This window comes from Embiotoca jacksoni, unplaced genomic scaffold (assembly GCF_022577435.1).
Source record: "Embiotoca jacksoni isolate LCO1_2020_lvr unplaced genomic scaffold, fEmbJac1.0.p SCAF_15, whole genome shotgun sequence".
Taxonomy (NCBI): Eukaryota; Metazoa; Chordata; class Actinopteri; family Embiotocidae; genus Embiotoca; species Embiotoca jacksoni.
The window spans coordinates 14,591,321-14,611,368 of record NW_027185285.1 but is presented as its reverse complement, the minus strand read 5'-3'; the positions used below and the strand labels follow the sequence as shown (position 1 = coordinate 14,611,368).

The following is a 20,048-nucleotide window of genomic DNA, read 5'->3' as shown; positions in this document are numbered from 1 at the left end:
TCCAGGGTGTCCAATGTGTCCACATTGTGTACAATGTGTCAGGGTAAGGCCTTAAGTGAGGCCAATCTAATTGAGGTACAACTGCAATATTGCAGCACTGCAGCAAAACATCATGCCCAAAAGTCATGACATGGCTTTTTAGAAAAGATGGTCGTTTTTATCGGGACAAAAAAAACAAAAACCTGCAGAAACATACACAAACGCAGACACACAAACACAGACATTTAAGTAGGTCTGTGTTTTGAGCCATATGCCTGCGATTGGGCTTGTCTCAATAAAACATGGTGGTTTGTTGTTAATCTTTAATAGTTCTGTCCTTGAGAATTAACCCAGATGAACACACATTTAGGGCACCGTCCTCACGCACACACACACACTGATTCCCTCAATCTCGTACACACACCTCCCTCTTCACCCTTTCACTTTCACCTCATCATTACTACCTCTCTACTCTATCCATCATCTTTTTCCACTTTCCTCTGTTTTTCCCTGATCTCTCTCCTGAGCCCTTTTCACCCAAATTCACCCAAAACAGGGTAATCCACTTTAGGAGAGACTGCATTAGTTGGAGAAAGTGAAGAACTTAACCATGAGACAAAATTGACCAAACTGCTATAGCAAAAGATTGAGTGAAAAACTAAGAAGAAAGGGAGGAAAGGTTCAGGGATGAGGATGGGGAGCAGCAGGAAGGAGAGGACTGACAGGAAGACCCTGGCAAACCTGGCACTGAGCAATGAATTAGGGGGTAATTCAATAAAATATTTATGTCACAAAGCTAGCTGGGAGGTACGACTGGTGGTCACAGCCGGCACAATGTATGTGTACATTACTGTGTGTGTGTGTGTGTGTGTGTGTGTGTGTGTGTGTGTGTGTATTTCAGTCATATGGCTTCTAATGAGATAAAGACCAATTACACAGGCTATCTTTCTTCTCTAACATACTTGTATCATGCCTATAAAATGTCTGTATTCTATAGACTTAAATATTGTAGATTTGTCACACTTTGTGTAGTGATGTGTCACTAAGTCATTTAATGTCTCTTTTAGTAGTTTTGCATCTCGATTTAATTTAGTTAATGTATCTTCAAACAATCAAATCATACATATCAAATAAAAATAGTAACTAACAATAACATAGAGCTACAGGGATCATGTTTGTGTCTGGTGACACAATAAATATGTTTGAATTGAATTAAAATACAATTACCATTTCTATGGATTTAGAGACCTCTGGTGGTAGTATTGGGTAACAACAACAACGACAAAACGGTCAAAGTAAGGTCAAACAGAGACTTGTGGCTTCACAGGCCAGGCAGCAGTTATATTGGCAAATAGACTTTTTTCTCCAAAGGCATAAAAATGTTAGTGAGGAAAAACACAAGTGAAAATCATATTATTGAAATTTGTTAAACAGAGGAACAATTTTTATATGATGTCTGAGCTATAACAGCAATGCAGACAGAAAACATATATTCTATCAGAGGTGAGTATTGCAATTTAGCATTAATGAACTTTATGGAGGAAAATATCTGGAACTTTCAATGGAAAAATATTCTGTGATGTGGCCAGGTCACAGTCAGCCTTCTTTGGACCCAAAATTATTTGTTAGGCTCCCAATTGCCTTTATAATACACATCATTATTTCTCCAGGCACACAGAAACCAACCGTTAACCTATCGCTGGAATGATCAGTCATTTATCAACTTACAAAAAATTAATTAAAAACTATTTTCATCATTGATATGTTTGAAGATTCTATGAAAGCTAAAAGGCTAGAAATAGGTACCAGAAGTAGAAGTTGGTAGCAGCTTGTCAAATGGGATTATTGGGTTTTCCCGATTGGCTCTTCTTGGCAAAGTCTATTATTGTACTTCTTAATCTTTAAACCCTCTAAATTAGTTTTCAAGTTTGTTTATCATCTAAAACTTGGGTTAACAAAATAAGACACACTTATGAGTCAAGTCATTTATCATTCACAATGATCTTGAATTCTGACTTCACACTCAATAATTTCATTTCCTTTTGCAAACTTTTCCAAAAGGATGGGGAATAACATATTAGTTTTTGGACCAATCTCTTTCTTTACTGAGAAGAATTTAAAATAATGTAAATGCCATCTGGTTGGTTGAGTTGAGGTCACATATTTTAATCCTAAAATGTCTTGAATGTGGATTCACAAGACATCATTCCCATGGGTTAAATCATAGTATTGCAGCAGACACAGAAACTGCTATAGTGTACATGCATATGAGATATTGAAAATCTCCTGTGTCCATATACGTATATCCAACATGTGACTATTCATTCATATATCAATCTATCCGCACAAACAAAAGTGACATGCTGGTCGTCATTATTCATAAAATTCCTGTCTGTCTCTCCCTTCCTGTCAGTCACACTGTCTCTAAGCGGACAAACTCTGCCCCCTGCTGGCCGCACCACAAGACTACACTGATAAAGTGTGACGACAAGACTCCTCCAGAATAATGTACATATTTCACAGATCAGTTGGTTCTTATATTCAGATGGCCAATGCTTGTTAATTAGCTTTACTAAATCTAATGAATTAAAAGGCAACGTCTTAAAGAAACGGTTCACACACACACACACACACACACACACACACACACACACACACACACAGGTGTTTTAATTCACCTGTTTAAATTTCTCCACAGAATTTTATGCCAAATGAGCTTAACAGACATCTCCCTCATTCCTCTGTTAGTTTTGCACATCGGCTAGGTTTTGCTACAAAGGGGTTTTATGACATTGGGTGACTTCACCCCATAGCTCCACCCAAGGTGACCTTCGACTTTGACTTTAGACTTACAGTGGGGAAATTTAGTCGTCACAGCAGCATAGAACACATAAAAAAAAAAAAAAAAAAAAAAAAAGGTGCACACAATAAGAAAAAATTACAAATTCAAATCAAAGACCTTGATAAGAGGGCTAATTAGCCTGTGATTAGAAACACCTGTATGAGTGGGTGGAGCAGAAGTCATATGTTACTGCGTTCAAATGGGGTTGTATTTACTCTCCACACAAGAAGAGTCCATATGAATGGCTCCCTCCTGGTATTCACGACGTCGAAATTTTCTATTAACCTCGAGTTCATGAGTTGTGACATGTTTGGTGATGTTTACGGAAATAGCAAAGGCAATTTCATTGGATGTTAAGCTATTATATTGGAATTTTAGTCATGTAGAGTTCATAACTGGCCTCCGTCTGAAGAAAACATTGATCTTGCCAACAGTCTCATCTTTTCCGTCGGTGCCTTTGCATTTCCTGCATTACGTTATCCTCCTGTTAGCTGGGTACATCGTTAGCCTCTGTAGCTTCTAGACGCCATCCGTGTTGCCATTTCTTAGCTACAGTGTTTTTACGACTTAACCACTTAAATGCCAAGAATACTCTGCACACGACTTCCCATGTTGTAACCACGAGCGTTTGAACGCAGCACCTGATTAGAGGGCTGATTAGCCAATGATTGTAAACATCTGTATGAGTGGGCGGGACTTTGAACAAGGAGTCATATATGATCACAGACAATAGAACAGACCATAAATAAGAAGATAAATAAGAACAACCTTTATTGTTAGTTAGTTTCACTGCCCCCAGTGGTTTATGTAATATGCTGAATTTTTTCAATCTATTGTGTCCTTTTTTCAAAATTATTATTGTCAATACATAATTTATTTGCAAAACAAGGGCAGACATCACAAAAAACCACATTATTACAATCCCGCCCATCTACGTATGCACTGAACAAAACTATAAATGCAATGTTTTCACTCCCATTTTTCATGAGTAGAAGTAAAAGATCTAATCCTTCTTTTATGCACACAAAAGGTTTATTTCTCTCATAACATGTTCACATATTTGTTAAAATCTATGTTAGTGAATACTTCACCTTTGCCAAGATAATCCATCCACCTGAAAGATGTGACACATCAATATGCTATTTAAAGTGCAGTTAAATGTGCAGTTTTATCACATAAGACAATGACACAGATGTCACAAGTTTTAAAAGAGCGTGCAGTTGGCATGCTGACTGTAGAAATGTCCACCAGAGTTGTTGCCCGTCAACTGAATGAACATTTTACTACTGTAAGCCGACTCTAAAGTCACATCTGAGAATTTGGCAGTGCACTCAACTGGCCTCACAACCATGGACCACATGTGACCACACCAGCCCAGGACTTCCACATCCTTCCATACAGCTGATGCAACATTTGGTTCACACAACCAAAGAAATTCTGCACAAACTGTCAGAAACTATCTGGAAAAACAATTTCAGCGATCGTTGCCCTCGGTAGGGTCTTGACCTGAGTGCAGTTTGTTTTCGTAACTGACATGAGTGAGCAAATGCTCGACTTCGACGGCTTCTGGCACTCGGGAGATGTGGACTCTTCACGGACGATTTTTGATCACTGTGCCGGGCAGATGGCAGTCGCGGGTACGGTGGGCAAGCGGTTTGCCTGTCTGAACATTGTGAACAGAGCCCATGGTTGTGGTGAGGTTATGGTATGAGGAGGCATAATGGATAACAAACACAGGGGCATTTTATTGCAGCAATTGGAATGCACAGAGATACGCTGCGTTCAAATTGAAATCGTGAACTAGTGGCTACAACGGGAAGTCGTGTTCAACGTATGCTTGTCATTGAAGTGGTTAAGTCACGAAAACACCACTGTTAATCAACGTCAACGTGGACGGCGTCTAGAAGCTAAGGGGGCTAACCATTTTAGCAATGTAATGCAAAGACATAATGACAGAGGGAGAAGATCAGGTTGTAGGAACATCAACATTTCCTCAGACGCTTTATATGATGAAAAACGATGACTAAAACTGACTAAAACTACAATATATTTCTGTAAATGTCAGCAAACATCTAACAATTTGTTAACTTGGGGCTTACGGAAAATTTTGAGTTCCAACATGGTGAATACCATGAGGGGGCCGTTCATAAGGACTCTTCTCGTGTAAATGGTAAATATGACCCATTTGAACGCAGCAATGTTATGACATAATCCTGAGGTCCATCGTTGTACCATTCATCTACCGCCATCACCTCATGTTGCAGCATGACAACGAATGGCTCCATTTTGCAAGGATCTATACAGAATTCCTGTAAATTGAAAACATCCCAGTTCTGGACCGACCTGCTCACCACACATTATCACCCACAGAGCATGTTTGGGATGCTCTGGATCGGCTTATACAACAGTATGTTCCAATTCTTACTAATATCCAGCAACTTTGCACAGACATTGAAGAGGAGTGGGCCAGCTTTCCACAAGCCACAATCAACAACCAGATTAACTCTTGGGGAAGGAGTTGTGTCACACTGCATGAGGCAAATGGTGGTTGCACCAGATACTGACTGGTTTTCTCCCCCATCTGTGACATTATGTTGTCATATATATATATATATATATATAACTGCACATTTTAGAGTGACCTTTTATTGTGACCAGTCCAAGGTACACCTGTGCAAAAATCATGCTCTTTAATCAGCATCTTGATGTGCCACACCTGTCAGGTGGATGGATTATCTTGGGAAAGGTGAAGTGCCACTAACGTGAATTTTTAACCAATTTTTGAAAAAAAAAAATTTGAGAAACAATTTTTTTTCGTGTGACTATAAGAAGTCTTAGATGCTTTTTTTTCCCAACTTGTTCTTAAAAAAAAAAAAGAAAAAAAAAAGTCGCATTGTAATTGCAGATTTATTTTCTAATCATTATTTTCAGCGGGCATATCGCGTGCGTATTCAAAATGAGCGCGTGGATATTTCACGCGAGTTTATCGACGCCTCTCCGACGGTGACACGGCTCGCCATAGTCGCGGAGTCCCGCGCGAGATCTCGTTCCTTCCAGCCGAGCTTTTCTCGCCGCACCACCAACTTTGTCACTAAAGATGGCGATTTGCTGAGTGCTCATGGATACCCACATTTTCTCGGCTAGTTGCTATCTTACCTCGAAAACAAATTAACTTCGTAGCGAGCAGCTGTTCCTCCGTTTTGAAGCGCGCCAGCCGTCCACCATGCAGATCACCCTGAAGACGCTGCAGCAGCAGACCATCCAGATCGAGATAGACCCCGAACAAACGGTGAGCGGCTACCGGCTAACGTGCTTTGAGCTAACCCGTGCTGGATGCGGGACCGATGTGTTTTTTTTTTTTTTTTGCTTCACGTGTAAACCCGACGACTCGTTTTGATAATACCAATTATAAACCAATTTATACGTTGTTTTTTTGTTTTTTTTTAGCGAAAGGGAGCTGCACATCGCCAACCGACGTGAAACCGCTTAAATAAAGCGACATCTGTCTGGTGCTAACTTGCTAGCGTTAGCATGGTAGCTAGCTAGCTGAACAGTCCGATAACAAAGTGATCGCGACGGTGACTGTGAACGAGTTTCTCATCGTCTCAAGCTCGTGCCGCGGTTACTGGGTGCTTACTGCTCTTCGTGTATGTCCGCTCGGATATAGTATGTCATTCTGAAACTCCTGTGTTGAACCCGAGCTGTCCTCTGCGCTCATGCTTGCTAATGCTAACACGTATGACACTGCCAATTACGATTAGCTTCATTGGTCGCGTCCTGACGAGATGTCTCTCTGAGGTGGAGCTTGCGTGGCCAACGTGAAGTGAGCACTGGACTTTATTGATTCAGATATTATTGAAATAATGCGTACCTGCTCGTAGTGGATGTAATTCAGGAGACGTTTTCATGTTCATGTAATTTGTAGAAAGCGCTGTCATGCTATGTGACCAACAGGATCCAAACCCCGCTGCATCGACACTGTCCGAACTCACCTGACCTTAAAACTAAAGCCAGCTGTGTTGCTTACTGTCCAGTGATGTGCGTGAATCATCTCGCGTACTGTATTGATATCCATTCGTTGAAATGAAGGCAACGGGGGGGGGGGACGACTGTCTGGAGGTGCCTGTCTGTGGTGAAGGAGTATGATTCCTCTCTTTTTCAGGTGAAGGCCTTGAAAGAGAAGATAGAAGCAGAAAGAGGAAAAGACAACTTCCCCGTATCTGGGCAGAAGCTGATATACGCTGGGAAAATCTTGCAAGATGACACGCCAATCAAGGATTATAAAATTGATGAGAAGAATTTTGTTGTAGTGATGGTGTCCAAGGTGAGATTTTGACTGTTGTGCTTATGGGTGACATCACCTTGATTTCCTACAAGTATTTCCAGTCAGCCATTAGGTCCCATGTACCTACCAGCATAACAGTTATCTTTTTTTTTTTTTTTTTTTTTTTAAACATTCAAAAGGCTAAGCCTCCAGCTGCAGCTGCAGCCTCGCCGCCGGTCTCGGAAGCACCCAAACCCCCTGTGCAGGACTCTGGCTCCACGTCAACAGCTGCCCCCCGCCACAAACCCAGCTTCAGCCCCTGACCCAGCCCCCGCAGCTGTCCCCATTGCTCCCGAGGAGGCCAAGCAGGAGCCAAGTGCTGCAGACACAGAACCACAACAACCAGCCAGGTACAATCTGTCCGTTAATATAGTAATTCATGTTTAGAGGTGTAATGGCTGGTTGATATTTTGATTTGTGGATTGATGGAAAATAAATCTGCAATAATCACAGCAACTAAGTCATATTTCTGTTGTTTTTCAAACAAAGATGGCAAATAGTCACTGGTTCCTGCTTCTTGCACGTTAGACCCTGACGGTTTTCTTCATCACACATGTTGGTTAACGGGAAAATAAACAGCAGATTCATCATTAATGAAGATAATTGTCAATATAATTGTTTTTAAACTATTACATCCTATAAAGAGACTGGACATATTACCGGGCGAAATGATTCAAATCCATAGACAGTCGACAGGATTTCCCCTCAAGAATATTACTGTTAAAAGCACTTCACAGCACCCAGCTGTACCTTATACAATCATAGCAGAAACATACCATGCCTCTTATTGGTAGTTTTTTTTTTTTTTTTTTATCAGTTATTGAATCAGCTCATGTTAATGTCTTTAGTATGCTAAACTGCAAAATTAAATTGTTGGTTGTTGTTTGATAAACATGCCTCACAAGCTGCTGTCTTTACATTTAACCATCATGTTTTTACATTTATACAGAGAGAGTGGATTCTGTCTGTTTTGTTTTTATTCACAGAGTAAGACGTAACTGGAAATCTATAATAGTAGTCATCTCTAAATGAATTGATTGGTTTGAATGTAATGCTTACATTTGTCCTTCAGCGGTTAGTATTCAAATATTCTAATTTTTTGTACAATCTGAGACAAGGATTGGGTGTTGATTTCCAAACTCACTTGTCAATATCATGTGCTGCCCCACTCAACACGGCGTCGCCACACCTTCTCACTATAGACATGTTTTGGAGGTCATCTGACTTTTGTCGCCCACTTTGTTTTATAGCTCCAGTGGTGGCAGTCAGGGCTTGGATGCCTCCTCAGCGCTGGGTAGGTAACGCACGCCACCAGAATGCCATCACATGATGTACAAAAGCACTTCACTCCTGTCTAAATGCAATCGATTGTTTTTCCCTTAATGCTGTTAAATGTCAAATATCAGACAGTTGACAGTGTTATTAAAGGGTTAAGATCACAGCAGTTCCTTTCCTTGTATAAATCTGAGGTTATACTCGCGCTGCCAGAAGTTGTTACTGTTGTGAGTCGGGACTTTACAGGCTGCAGTGTAATACATACCGTGTCTATATTTAGGCTCCGAAAAAAAGCAAACCGTACCTTGTTGTGGTCCCACCGAGAGTGATGGGGATTCCCATCTGGTTCACTCATAGTTTATGTACAGACTCACAGAGACGGAAATGAATAGGTGTCATCCTGCTGTTTAAGCTCCTGTTGTATGATTTTAGGTTTGAGTCCTTTCATTTACATTTTACAATCCATTTTAGACCAGTATTTATATATTTTGAGAATTATGGGTGAGAAACTAAGTAAGGAGTTTCCCGGTCTTGAAATGTTCACCACATGTTGCATTATTAAAGGAATAGTTCACTGAAAATCTGACTTTACTGTCAGATTCTCATCCACTTTAGCCTTGAAAAGGAGCGTCAGTAATTTTGGAGACACCAAACATTGGTTCTCAGGAATTTTGATGTGTAGATAGAATATTCAACAGTCAATTACAATTCATAAAATCCACGTTATAGATGTTTTCATGTTGGGAGGATCAGGATCTGGAAGTTTAAGATAACGTCTGTTAAATGCTAGTCCAAAACTGGATTTAGAGTTGCCTTTAAAAATGACTTGCTATGCTTGGTTACTTTTCACAGGAGAAATAATCCAAAACGTCCATTTCCTGTTGACTTGTAACAAATGTATAAAACTGTGCAGTTAGTAACCGTCCGTGTGCACATGTTGTGTTTTCAGTGACTGGAGCCGAGTACGAGGCGATGCTGACAGAGATCATGTCTATGGGCTACGAAAGGGAGAGAGTGGTGGCCGCGCTACGGGCCAGTTTCAACAACCCCCACAGAGCTGTGGAGTACCTCCTCACTGCAAGTCTCTCTCTCTTTCTTACACACACACACACACACACACACACACACACACACACACACACACACACACACACAAACAAAGTTATTCTTACCATCTTAGGAACACTGTTCGAATTCTTCTGGGGAGCTCATAAATAGTTTAGAAGCCAATTCCGGTCCAACAGGCCACTTTGTGCTTTAAGTACGATACAGAAAGTTGAAGTCTTGGTCGCCCCACAGTGCACATTTAGAATGGATGTTTAGTGACGTAGGAGACATCTTGTTTCCAGCAGTTCAACTTTTGAAACGGAAGAATATTTGCATCTTCATAGGTCCTGGATGTTTCTGTGCGAGCGGACAAGTAGTTAGTTGTCTTTTTAAGAGTTTCTGTGCAGTCATAAAATGTGTCCTGCTGGGAGGTTTCTCTGCTTCTGCCAGCATCAAAAGTGCTCCTGAGGCCCAAGTACATACAGTATATAGTACCTCTGTACACAGTAATGAGCAGGAAAATGTCTGTTTACCTTATGAGGTGTCTTGGAAAATAACCTTTTTGTTTTTAACGCAGTGAAAGTATAATCTTTACAACAATTACTGACATTTATTGAACAAAGTAATATATATATATATATATATATATATATATATATATGTAAAAGCAACCATGTAGGATTTGTGTTTGCATAATATATGAAATATTTGATAACTTCAGTCTCACCGAAATGGCTTCATCACATAGTAAGGATCTTCTCTTGGTTATACTACAACTGTTAGTTTGAAAGAAATGTGCTGTTATATAAATTTGAGCGATTTTTTTTTTATTGGTCGGGGAAAAGAACCCAACCGGAGACCGTTGCTAAGTGAAGTAGTTCTGGTGACACTACACAGAGTAGGACGGAAGTTATTGGATATTTGTCCACAGAAATTGCACAAAAGCTTATTTTTCCAAAGTAAGTGTTGTAATTTAACCTACAGGAGATCATTAGTGTGATCTTGGTGACCCGGCAGCGAATAAGACTGCAGTTTTTTTTCTCGTATCTCGGTCCCTGCACTCGTTTCACAGCCAGTTATTTGTCTTGCTCATTTGGATGAAAATCAGGTTGCAGCTCGTTGTTTGCTGTACTGCAGTAGGACTGAAACATCGTCTGTGTTTCAACGACTTTAGTTAATGAGTTACTGATTCGGATTTTCCAAATATCTTTCCAACTTTGCCAAAGTTGTGTGTCCTTGTCTTTTCATCAAACTAGTGCATTTCTGTAACGTTACTGTGCAATACTTTCATCCTCTCCACTCCTCAGATGATGTGGTGTATTAATACTTAAATATTCTTCAAATATAATAGAATATAGATTCTTCACATTTTCTTAGCACATTTAAGGGTGCGCCTTTGAGCGAATTCACACTCAAGGGAAGAAAGTGGATGTTGTACCACAAACTGCATCCTTCTACAACATATATGACAAATATTAAACTATATTAACTACTGCTTTATTATCCTAGATTAGCTTTGGTTAAGTGGAAAGAATAAACTGGCAACTGAGTGTTATTTTGAGAATACTGAAGGATTTCTGATTGACGGTCCTTGCAGAAACGCTGCAATTACATGTCTGTTAGCTATCTATCACGTTGCTAATACTATTTTCGGTCTGCTTTTGGCCTTTGTGAGTGTGAGTGTGATTGACAGCTGTATTCTTGTGTTTCCAGGGTATCCCCAGCAGCCCGGTCCAGGAGAGTAATCCCCCAGTGCAGGCTCCCGCGTCTGGACCCACAGAAGCGCCATCTCTAGCAGAAGGTAAAGCACCCAAGTCGTTCTGGTCCCAAAATACACACAGAGCTGTTGCCCTCTCTTTCCGTACCGTGTGGGGAAAATGCAAAGCACTGGTGGTGGGTTAAAGATGTCAGAGTGCCTTGGGAAGAAAGTCTCTCATAGCTTGAATAGTTGAACAGAAAATATCCCATATTTATGGCCTTTTTTTTTTTTTTTTTTTTTTTTTTTTTTTGTATCCATGCATCAAAATGAACAGTGGAAAGGAAGCCATGAGCAGCTAAATATGTGAGTGCTGCGAGGGACAGACATAACTACAGTCAATAACTGTCATCGGTTCACTGGCAGACAGTGACTCGTATATGACTCATCAGAAGTGGAATGTTTCTCCACCGCAGGCCGCTAGAAGTTGTTGAACCTTTTTGGTACCTTCACCGCTCTGACGACTTGCTGCCTCTTTCTGAGTTGGGATTTGTTTACCATGACCTGAGGGGAATTTTGTAATCATTATAGAGCTGTGTGTATATATATATATATATATGTACAAATACACTATTTACTAGGTAGAGCATCTGCTCATCAATGGCTGCTGTTACAACTTATTTGAGATCAGAGAAGTCGCTCGTCATAAGTATTTAAAGTTGTCCTTTTGATGTATGTATCTGCTTGTGGCATGTCTGTGACCTTGCTTTTATAGTGATGGAGATGTTTACTGATAAATTCCAGGGTTCAGGCTTGCGAGCTTGTTGGCTAGGTGCAAGAAAGTGAGTCGGTAAGAAGGAGTGTGAAGGGTGACGTCTCCAAATTCAGGAACTGCATTCTTTGTGTTTCTCTTGACACTTTGACGGGCTTGTTTTCTCTCCTACCAGGAGATTCCTCACAGTTTTTCATCTTTGCGTGGGAGATTAAAGCGTCAGAGATAGGGTTGGGCCGATGGACAATCATCCATCGCTGATGCCTGATAGTCATCAGGATTTGAGCCCAGCCTCGAGATCCCCCGACACACCGACACACACCAACTGGGTGTGCAGACATTTTCCTTTGAACAAATGTTTTGAACGTATTTTTGGACCTTTCCCAAAAGCAGTTTTATCTGACTGAAGGAAATCACCACACAGTTCCAAGTTTTGGGGCTCTTTGTGTCATGAGTCCATCTGAAATCCCTCCCGGGGAGTCTGACACAGTTAAGTGGACACGGAGAGGGAGCCGGTTGGGAATGCGTTTGATTGACAGACATTGTCTGTGGGAGGGTAGGACAGTGTAAATCAACTCGTGTTGGTAGCTGTAAGTTAAGGACAGCAGGTTTTGTTGGGGGTTATGATTAAGAGCAAGGACTGGACAGTTTTAGACACCACCAGCGTTCTAGCTGCAGTTTGCAGGCTAATGATACACTAGCAGAGTGAGTGAGTGGGCGAGCGGTGTGGATGAGCAGTACGAGCTGCGAATGCAGCTGTACACATTTATTATAATCCACATTTTGTAATGAAGATGAAGGATGCGGTCTTTGAATAAAGCAGAGGTCCTGCATTTTGTGTATATTCATTTTTTTTTTTTTTTTTAGATCGTAGTGACACGAATGAGCTGCACGAAACAAGACACCGTTTGAATCTTCAGTTATTTACATGATGTGTACGGGAGCTGTATTACTAAAATGTATTACCGCAGCGCTAAAATCTTAGCGCCATCTAAATGTAGGTGCACCGCCTCATCCCCCTTTTGGGAGTGGGAGGGTTCTTTTGAAGGTTGGGTCAAGTAACGTAGTGACTATTGTCAGTTTTAGATGAGATTTTTATTTTTTTATTTTTTCACCAAGGAGTAATTCTGGTGGGAACATGTGTCCCCCCCCCCACTGACACTGAAACCCCAGGCGGGCAAGAATCAGCCAGTTTAACTTGATTTTCTCTCAAACTCTCCTGCATGAAGTTGTGTTAGTTTGCTCTCCTGGCTGGTGCTCATTCATTGTGTATATCAACCAGGAGAGAACCCCCTTGCATTCCTGCGGACCCAGCCTCAGTTCCTGCACATGAGACAGGCCATCCAGCAGAACCCTGCTCTGCTGCCCGCTCTCCTCCAGCAGCTCGGCCGCGAGAATCCGCAACTTCTACAGGTAACACAGCAGAGGAGGTTTCGTGATTCGTGCCGGTTAATATTCCTGCCGCTCGTTTCCCTTTTGATCTTTGTCGCCACAGACCGGGCACCATCTGGATTCGCTTCGGTTCGTTCGGCGTAGAAATGATACCTTTTAGATAAATGACCTCTTATTTTCTGTCTACACCCCCCCCCCCTGCCCCCCCTACCTCCACCCACCCCAGCAAATCAGTCAGCATCAGGAGCTGTTCATCCAGATGTTGAACGAGCCCGTGGGAGAGGGGGGGGACGCGCCCGAGGTCGGAGAGTTGGGGGCGGCGGGGGAGGAGGGGGCACCGGTCAACTATATCCAGGTTACACCTCAGGAGAAGGAAGCCATCGAAAGGGTGAGTAAGGAGCGAGGACGACATATTGGAAATGTGTTCTGTGGACCGGGCTCCTTTTTTTAAAGCCTTCTTTCCCGTCTCTCTCTCTCTCTCTCTCTCTCTCTCTCTCTCTCTCTCTCCTCTTTGTTGCGGCCCATCGTTTCACCCGAGCAGTTAAAAGCGTTGGGTTTCCCTGAGGCTCTGGTGATCCAGGCCTACTTTGCCTGCGAGAAGAATGAAAACCTGGCAGCCAACTTTCTCCTTAACCAGGGACTGGAAGACGACTGAACAGCAGGGGATCACCGCCTTCCTGCTCCTCCCTCCTAACCCCCCCCCCCCCGGCCCCTTCTTCAAGCTCAGCATAAAGACTGCACCCCCAAATTTTACTGTACAGCTACCAACCTCAGCTCAACCCAACGGGAGGGGGGCGGGGGCGGGAGCCACTGGTGGGGTGGGGTGGGGCGGGGACGTGGCAGGGTGGGGTGGGGGTAGCAGGATGGGAAGGTGAGACGGGGTGGGTTTAGTTTTTTTTTTCTTTTTTTCTGGAGGGGTGGAAAGTACACAAAATCGGAGGTTGTGTGCAGGAAGGTCAGACTCGGATCATTGGAGGGGGGTGGGGGGGGGGGATGGGAAAAAAAAAGTGTGGAACAATTATAAAATCCACGTGAATTCCAATGGAATGTGTGGGGTTTGTTTAGGGGAGATCTATAATTTGATTTTAGACGCGCTTTGTGAACATTAGGGAGGGGAGCGACCGGAGGAAAGGGGGGTTGGGGGGATGAAGGGGGGGGGGGGGCTGAAGGGTGCGCGGCGAGAGATTGTGTGCTCGTGTCCGCGTGTGTGAGCACGTCCGTGTATGCCTGTGCAGATGGATGCGATGCAGTTTAGGCTGAAAAAAAAAGTAATCGATCTTGCATTCTCTAAGTTTGTTAATGCTGTAGCTGGATTGTATGGAAGCACATTCTCCTCACCGCACTTCCACCACTTTATCAGTGTGTGTGTAAACGCTTGTGTGTACCTCTGTAAGCCTCACGTACGTACGTCCAAGAGTGAAATTGGTGGACAGACTGGACCGTGCTGCCCTTTTGTGTGTGTCTGACATGATGTGTTGCCGGGGGGGGTGGGGTGGGGGTGGGGTGTCTATCAGTCAATATGGGAACTAAACTGACAAAGACGTCTCTGGTTATTCTCTTCTCCACTCATCGGTCCCGGCTGCTCGCATCGCAGCCAATCAGAGTCCCCGCAAACGCTGTGCCTGCCTCTTTAGGTTACTCTAACGTGGAACTGTTTTGTCTGTGCTGATAGCTTCTGGTGCTAATTAACACTACCCATAAATATCTACTGTGCAACTGACACGTCCCATTTTACGAGCTTCTGATGTTTTACTTTTAAAGTCTTCTGCTGTTACAATTTTTTTTTTTTTTTTTTTTTTTTTTTTTTTTTAAAAACAACAATCGAGGGAGCAGCCACACGGCACTGAGGTCAGTTTTAATTTCTACTAGATACAAAGATGCACAATATGCAAGATGACACATGTTTCCAAGTGGATTACAAAACCAAAATGATTTAAAGATCGCACACTTCTTTTGTAGGTAAATGTCTCATTTCACTAACCGAACAGGTCCCAGAAGATGCGTTCAAAATAAACAACTCTGACGTTCTATAGGAACCACCATCATACATTTGTACTAACATTACCTGGGTGTCTAGAAAAGCTTTTTTGCCATCTAATATTGCTTTCAGATATTCCAAAAAAGTATAAGGCAAAGATCTGGGAACTAAATCAGTCTCCAGCTCAGGGCAAAACTTGTAATTATGATTCTCATCTGGGGCAAATTTAGGTGGGAAATAAATTGAAACTATTTGAACCGATATGACTGAGTCTGGGTGACAATAAAGCTTAGAAATAATACTGCTAAAATTACTTCCCTCTTATTGTCAATTTCATGACATTGTTGCCAACTTGAAAGATGCCAGCCCACCACCACCACCACCACCACCACATGCAAGGTGAGGTTTATCAATGTTAAGGAGCAGCGCTGTGAACACTCCTTTTTAGATGTTTGCTTCCAGTTAAACCACATCTGAAGCTGTCCCTCATTAGAAGACTTGTTTTGAACCTTTCAGAGACACATAAAGGGGAACACGGGTTGTACGTGGAAAAAGGCTACAACTGTACACAACACAGCCGATGAGGGGGAAAAAAACCCGATCTGTGGGGAGCAGATCCAGTCTACCATCACCTGGCTGTACGCACATGGACTCACCATCCACTTACAGATTACTGTATTATGAAGGTTATTGGAGCCGCTCACCTGGGCCCTGTTCTTGAACTCTGTGGTTTAACTAAGTCAAGCTAACATGTTGATATCAGGCTTAAAAAAAAAAAATCTGACCAATTCTCATCCAGCTAGTTTGTCTCTCTGAAAGCAGTTTGAGGATTATTCACGTGTTAACCTCGGTTGAAGTTATTTTTGAAATGTTCGACTGTTTTCCGCTGTCTTCACACTGAGTGGCTTTAAATAGTTCCCAAGTTGATCATTTCATTTGTATGCAGTAGTGAACAACCGCCTTAGTGTTTCAATTATAAAGTCTTTTGGTCAGAATCTTTGAATTGACTTTCTGTTTTTGCTCACAGTATTAAGATTCATATTTTATCATGCGTACGTATTTGTAATCAAGATACGTATATGAACAGATCTTGATGACGATTTGATCTCATTGCGTCTCCAGCTAACCGACTTTCACAACTGGGATTGAGCCTAAATTTATGATCCAGCTAAATGTCGGTAAGCTTTCACCTTTGCAGGTTTGGATTTACGGACACACACACTTCCTGCTTTTGAAGAATCCAAAAGTCGAAAAAAATGATCATCCAATCAGAACGCCTGAATCATCCACACAAGGAGAGCAGGGCCCGGGACGTGTGAGGTGGACACGTGTGGCAACTGTTTATTTGTGCTGAATAGGTCAGCTTAATGTGGGTCCATGAACAAAGAGTAACTGTTGAAGAAAAAACAAACAAACTGCAGTCTCCTCCTGTGTGTGTGAAGGCAGTTTGTACTGATGGCTGTCCTACAGCATCAACATGATCTTAGACTATGCTGTGCTACATTAAATATCAGCAGTCTTTCAGGCCTCTGACTCTTTGTGCCTTTTTAGTGTCATGAATCTCACTGTCAATGTACAACTCCCACTTCCCCGGTCAGCTGGGGCCTTCTGTTGGATTGATCCGGACCCCAGCGCAGTCCATCTCGCTGTGGATAAAAGGAGCACCTACTTCCATTACAGGTAAAAAAAACAACCAAAAAAAACATTTACTCCCGTTACCCGACGTGCACGTCTCACATGAAGACAAAAATCCACCAATAAACGAGTCCAATTTAAGCCTAAGGGTTTAAAAAGTAAAAGTAACCAAAAAGTGGAAATAGCCGGATGTGCAGCAGTTTCATCCCAAGAAGACGTAAAGATGGCACGAGGGTGAGTTTATCAATGCCTTCAACTGAAAACCTGTTTAATGCATCGATGGGAGTGAACCAGAACTGGTTTGATGCCGACAACAAGCACAGGTGGAGATGAACTACAGGCCCGAGGTTAGAACATTTATTCTGCATCGATAACAAGCTTACATGGGACAATAAACCCAATCCACCTCCCGATACAAATGTTTTACCACGGGTTTTCTCTGAGTGGCTTCAGAAAGTATTCAGACCATTTCACTTAGTGCACTTGTTTTGTAAATTTAATTTCTGATTGATAAAATTGCCTTTTTTTTTTTTTAGCGAATCTATTTAAAATAAATGACATTATTCAGACGTCCTAACTGAGTCCTTTGACAGCGGTTACAGCTTTGATTCTTCTTGAGTCAACCAGCTCTGCTCACTCGGATTTGTGCAGTTTCGCAATTATTCTTGGCAAACTCTTAAAAAGGAGCGTTTGTGAACTGCCACCTTCAGGTCGCTCTGTTTCGACTCTTACCTGTAAAGATATCCTGAATCATACTATCTCTTGTATTTTTAGTCCGTACTGCAGCTACCCTTACGAAGTATGTTTACAACTGGGACATACTACTTCATCATAAAAATCCGCCTTGAACTTTGACCCGCTCGGTCACATCCGTCGCCATCCTTAGCGCAACATCTGGAGTAAAAAAAAAAGAAAAAAAAGGATCCGATTTGGAACAAGTGCACTTCCTTTTTAACGAGTTTTCTTCTCCTCCTATTTCCTTTTGCGAGTTGCAACTGGGCGGAACATTAGTGTCACCAACTCTCAGCAGCTCAGCCGGTGTGACGGATCGTCCACCGCACGGAGGATTGTGGGTCAGAACAGCCGGCGTTGCATGCTGACCTGCAGATTGTAAAATAGGACCAGATGTGGAAGGACATCCTGGTACTTTTTGCATCCTACATTTAACATGCTATTTATTGGAACATACTTACCCTGCGTTCCGAATCGCATACTATTTATTTTTTACTTTTAGTCCGTACTACAGCTACTCTTAAAATGTATTTACGGCAGCATGTAGTACGTTTACAATGAGGACATGGTACTTCATAAAAAAAAAAAAAAAAAAAAATGCATCTTTAACTTTGACCCACTTTGACATATCCGTTGCGACCCATACCGCCACGTTTGTAGTAAACAGAAAAAGGATGCGATTTCCTTTTAATGACTCTTCTTCTTCTCCTTCTTCCTCTGGTAGGCGGAGCATTAGCGCCACCAACTGTTCTCATGCGATGTGATGCATCTTCCGCCCACAAAGGGTTGTGGGTCAGAACAGCCGGAGTAGCATGCTGGCCTGCATACTGCAAAGATAGGGACCGGATGTAGTAGAACATCCTGGTACATTAAGGCATCCTACGTTGTAACATACTTTTTTATTGGAATATACTAAATCTTTTTCTGGCACACTAATATGCTACGGTATGGTGGCATGGAAATGGGGACGCACAGGCAATTAAGAGTCTCGTCCCGAAGCCATTTCAGTGTTGTCTTGGCTGTTTCTTTCAGGTCATTGTGGTGCTGAAAGGCGAGCCATTGTCCAAATCTCATGAGGCAGAAAACCTGCACTCTGGAGCCCCAAAGGGATGGTATTAACAGATGATTGGCTGTGCTTGTTGTTCTTCTCAAAGAGCCGGTTCAGATCTGCGTCCTGGGTGATGTGATGACAAGTGGACAGCTCAGGTGTGAACACACCCATGATGCACTCAAGATGCTTTGAGATCCAATCTGCTCAGATCAAATTCAGAGGGGGTCCAGGACACATTTAGCCGCATTATCTTTAGCAGTGTGAATTCAAACCCGTCCTGGACCACACTGAAGGACCACCCACTCAAACGACGTCCTCCGTGTAAGCAATAGAAGAAATATTCTGCATGAATTTGCCAAGTGCAGCTGAACTGAAGAGGAATAAGGAGGGATTTTACGTGCAAAATGAACACGTAGCTATAAAATAACTGTTTAGTGAATATAAATACAGGTTGTCTCGCTGAAACTTATTTTCATGAAAGCGTCCGCCGCGTTTCATCTGAGCCTGACCGACGTGATCGGGATGAGCCTGGCGGTTCGGGATGTGAATTGCAACCTTTAGTTCAGACATTTAGAAGTATGTCATAAATTGTAAATAATTGAGGAAATATGGCTTTTCTGTACATCAACTTTAAATTCAGGACTTTGACTTGTAATAAAGTGTTTTTACACTGTGGTCTTGGCATTTTTCAGCCTGATGTGATGCCAAAGTGGGGATAATACACCCGTCAGTCCAGTGGGGATAATACACCCGTCAGTCCAGTGGGGATAATAAACCTGTCAGTCCAGTGGAGAATAATGTGTAGTCACGCATATTTTACAAGGGTTGATGTGGCAAAGTATAAACAAGTGATCTAGTCCAAGTAGTGAGGTAGGCCGGGTTTAAGTATGTCAGAAAGCAACATGAGTTTGTAAGTAAGGTCTTTACATAATGTCACGTTTTTAATTTACATAACATGATTAGTGATGTACATAACATTTCTTCTGTAAAGTTACTTATTTTAACCATAGCCAGTCTTTTCCTCACCTAAGTGAGTGATAACCAAGTACTTTTTTTTTTTTTTTTTTTTTTTTTTTAACCCTAAACCTGACCACTTGGATTTAGGTGACTAAACATAAGGCACCTTTCGGTTCACGCTTAGGCGAGGCAAAACGTGACACTGACACGGTATCCTGTAGTGGACTGGCGGGTGCTTTACACGCTGTGACGTGTTACAGAGTTGTGTTTGTTTTTTTTACCAAAGCAAACGATCCGCGTAGTTCTTCTTCTTCCACCCGAGCAACTCGCACCACTGAAAAGGACAGTAATAATCACAGCCGACAGGA

At 42.2% G+C, this 20,048-nt stretch overlaps 1 protein-coding gene across 1 annotated transcript; it reads left to right on the top strand.

Annotated features, from left to right (window-relative positions):
• The first annotated feature begins 5,888 nt into the window (after positions 1 to 5,888).
• Positions 5,889 to 14,139, top strand: LOC138198409 (UV excision repair protein RAD23 homolog A-like). The gene is given in 10 exon segments (XM_069149831.1): positions 5,889 to 6,110; positions 6,984 to 7,145; positions 7,286 to 7,378; positions 7,380 to 7,495; positions 8,396 to 8,439; positions 9,370 to 9,497; positions 11,181 to 11,268; positions 13,218 to 13,348; positions 13,554 to 13,715; positions 13,869 to 14,139. Coding segments are annotated over 10 exon segments (1,104 nt in total). The 5' UTR covers positions 5,889 to 6,044; the 3' UTR covers positions 13,983 to 14,139.
• Positions 14,140 to 20,048: the final 5,909 nt, after the last annotated feature.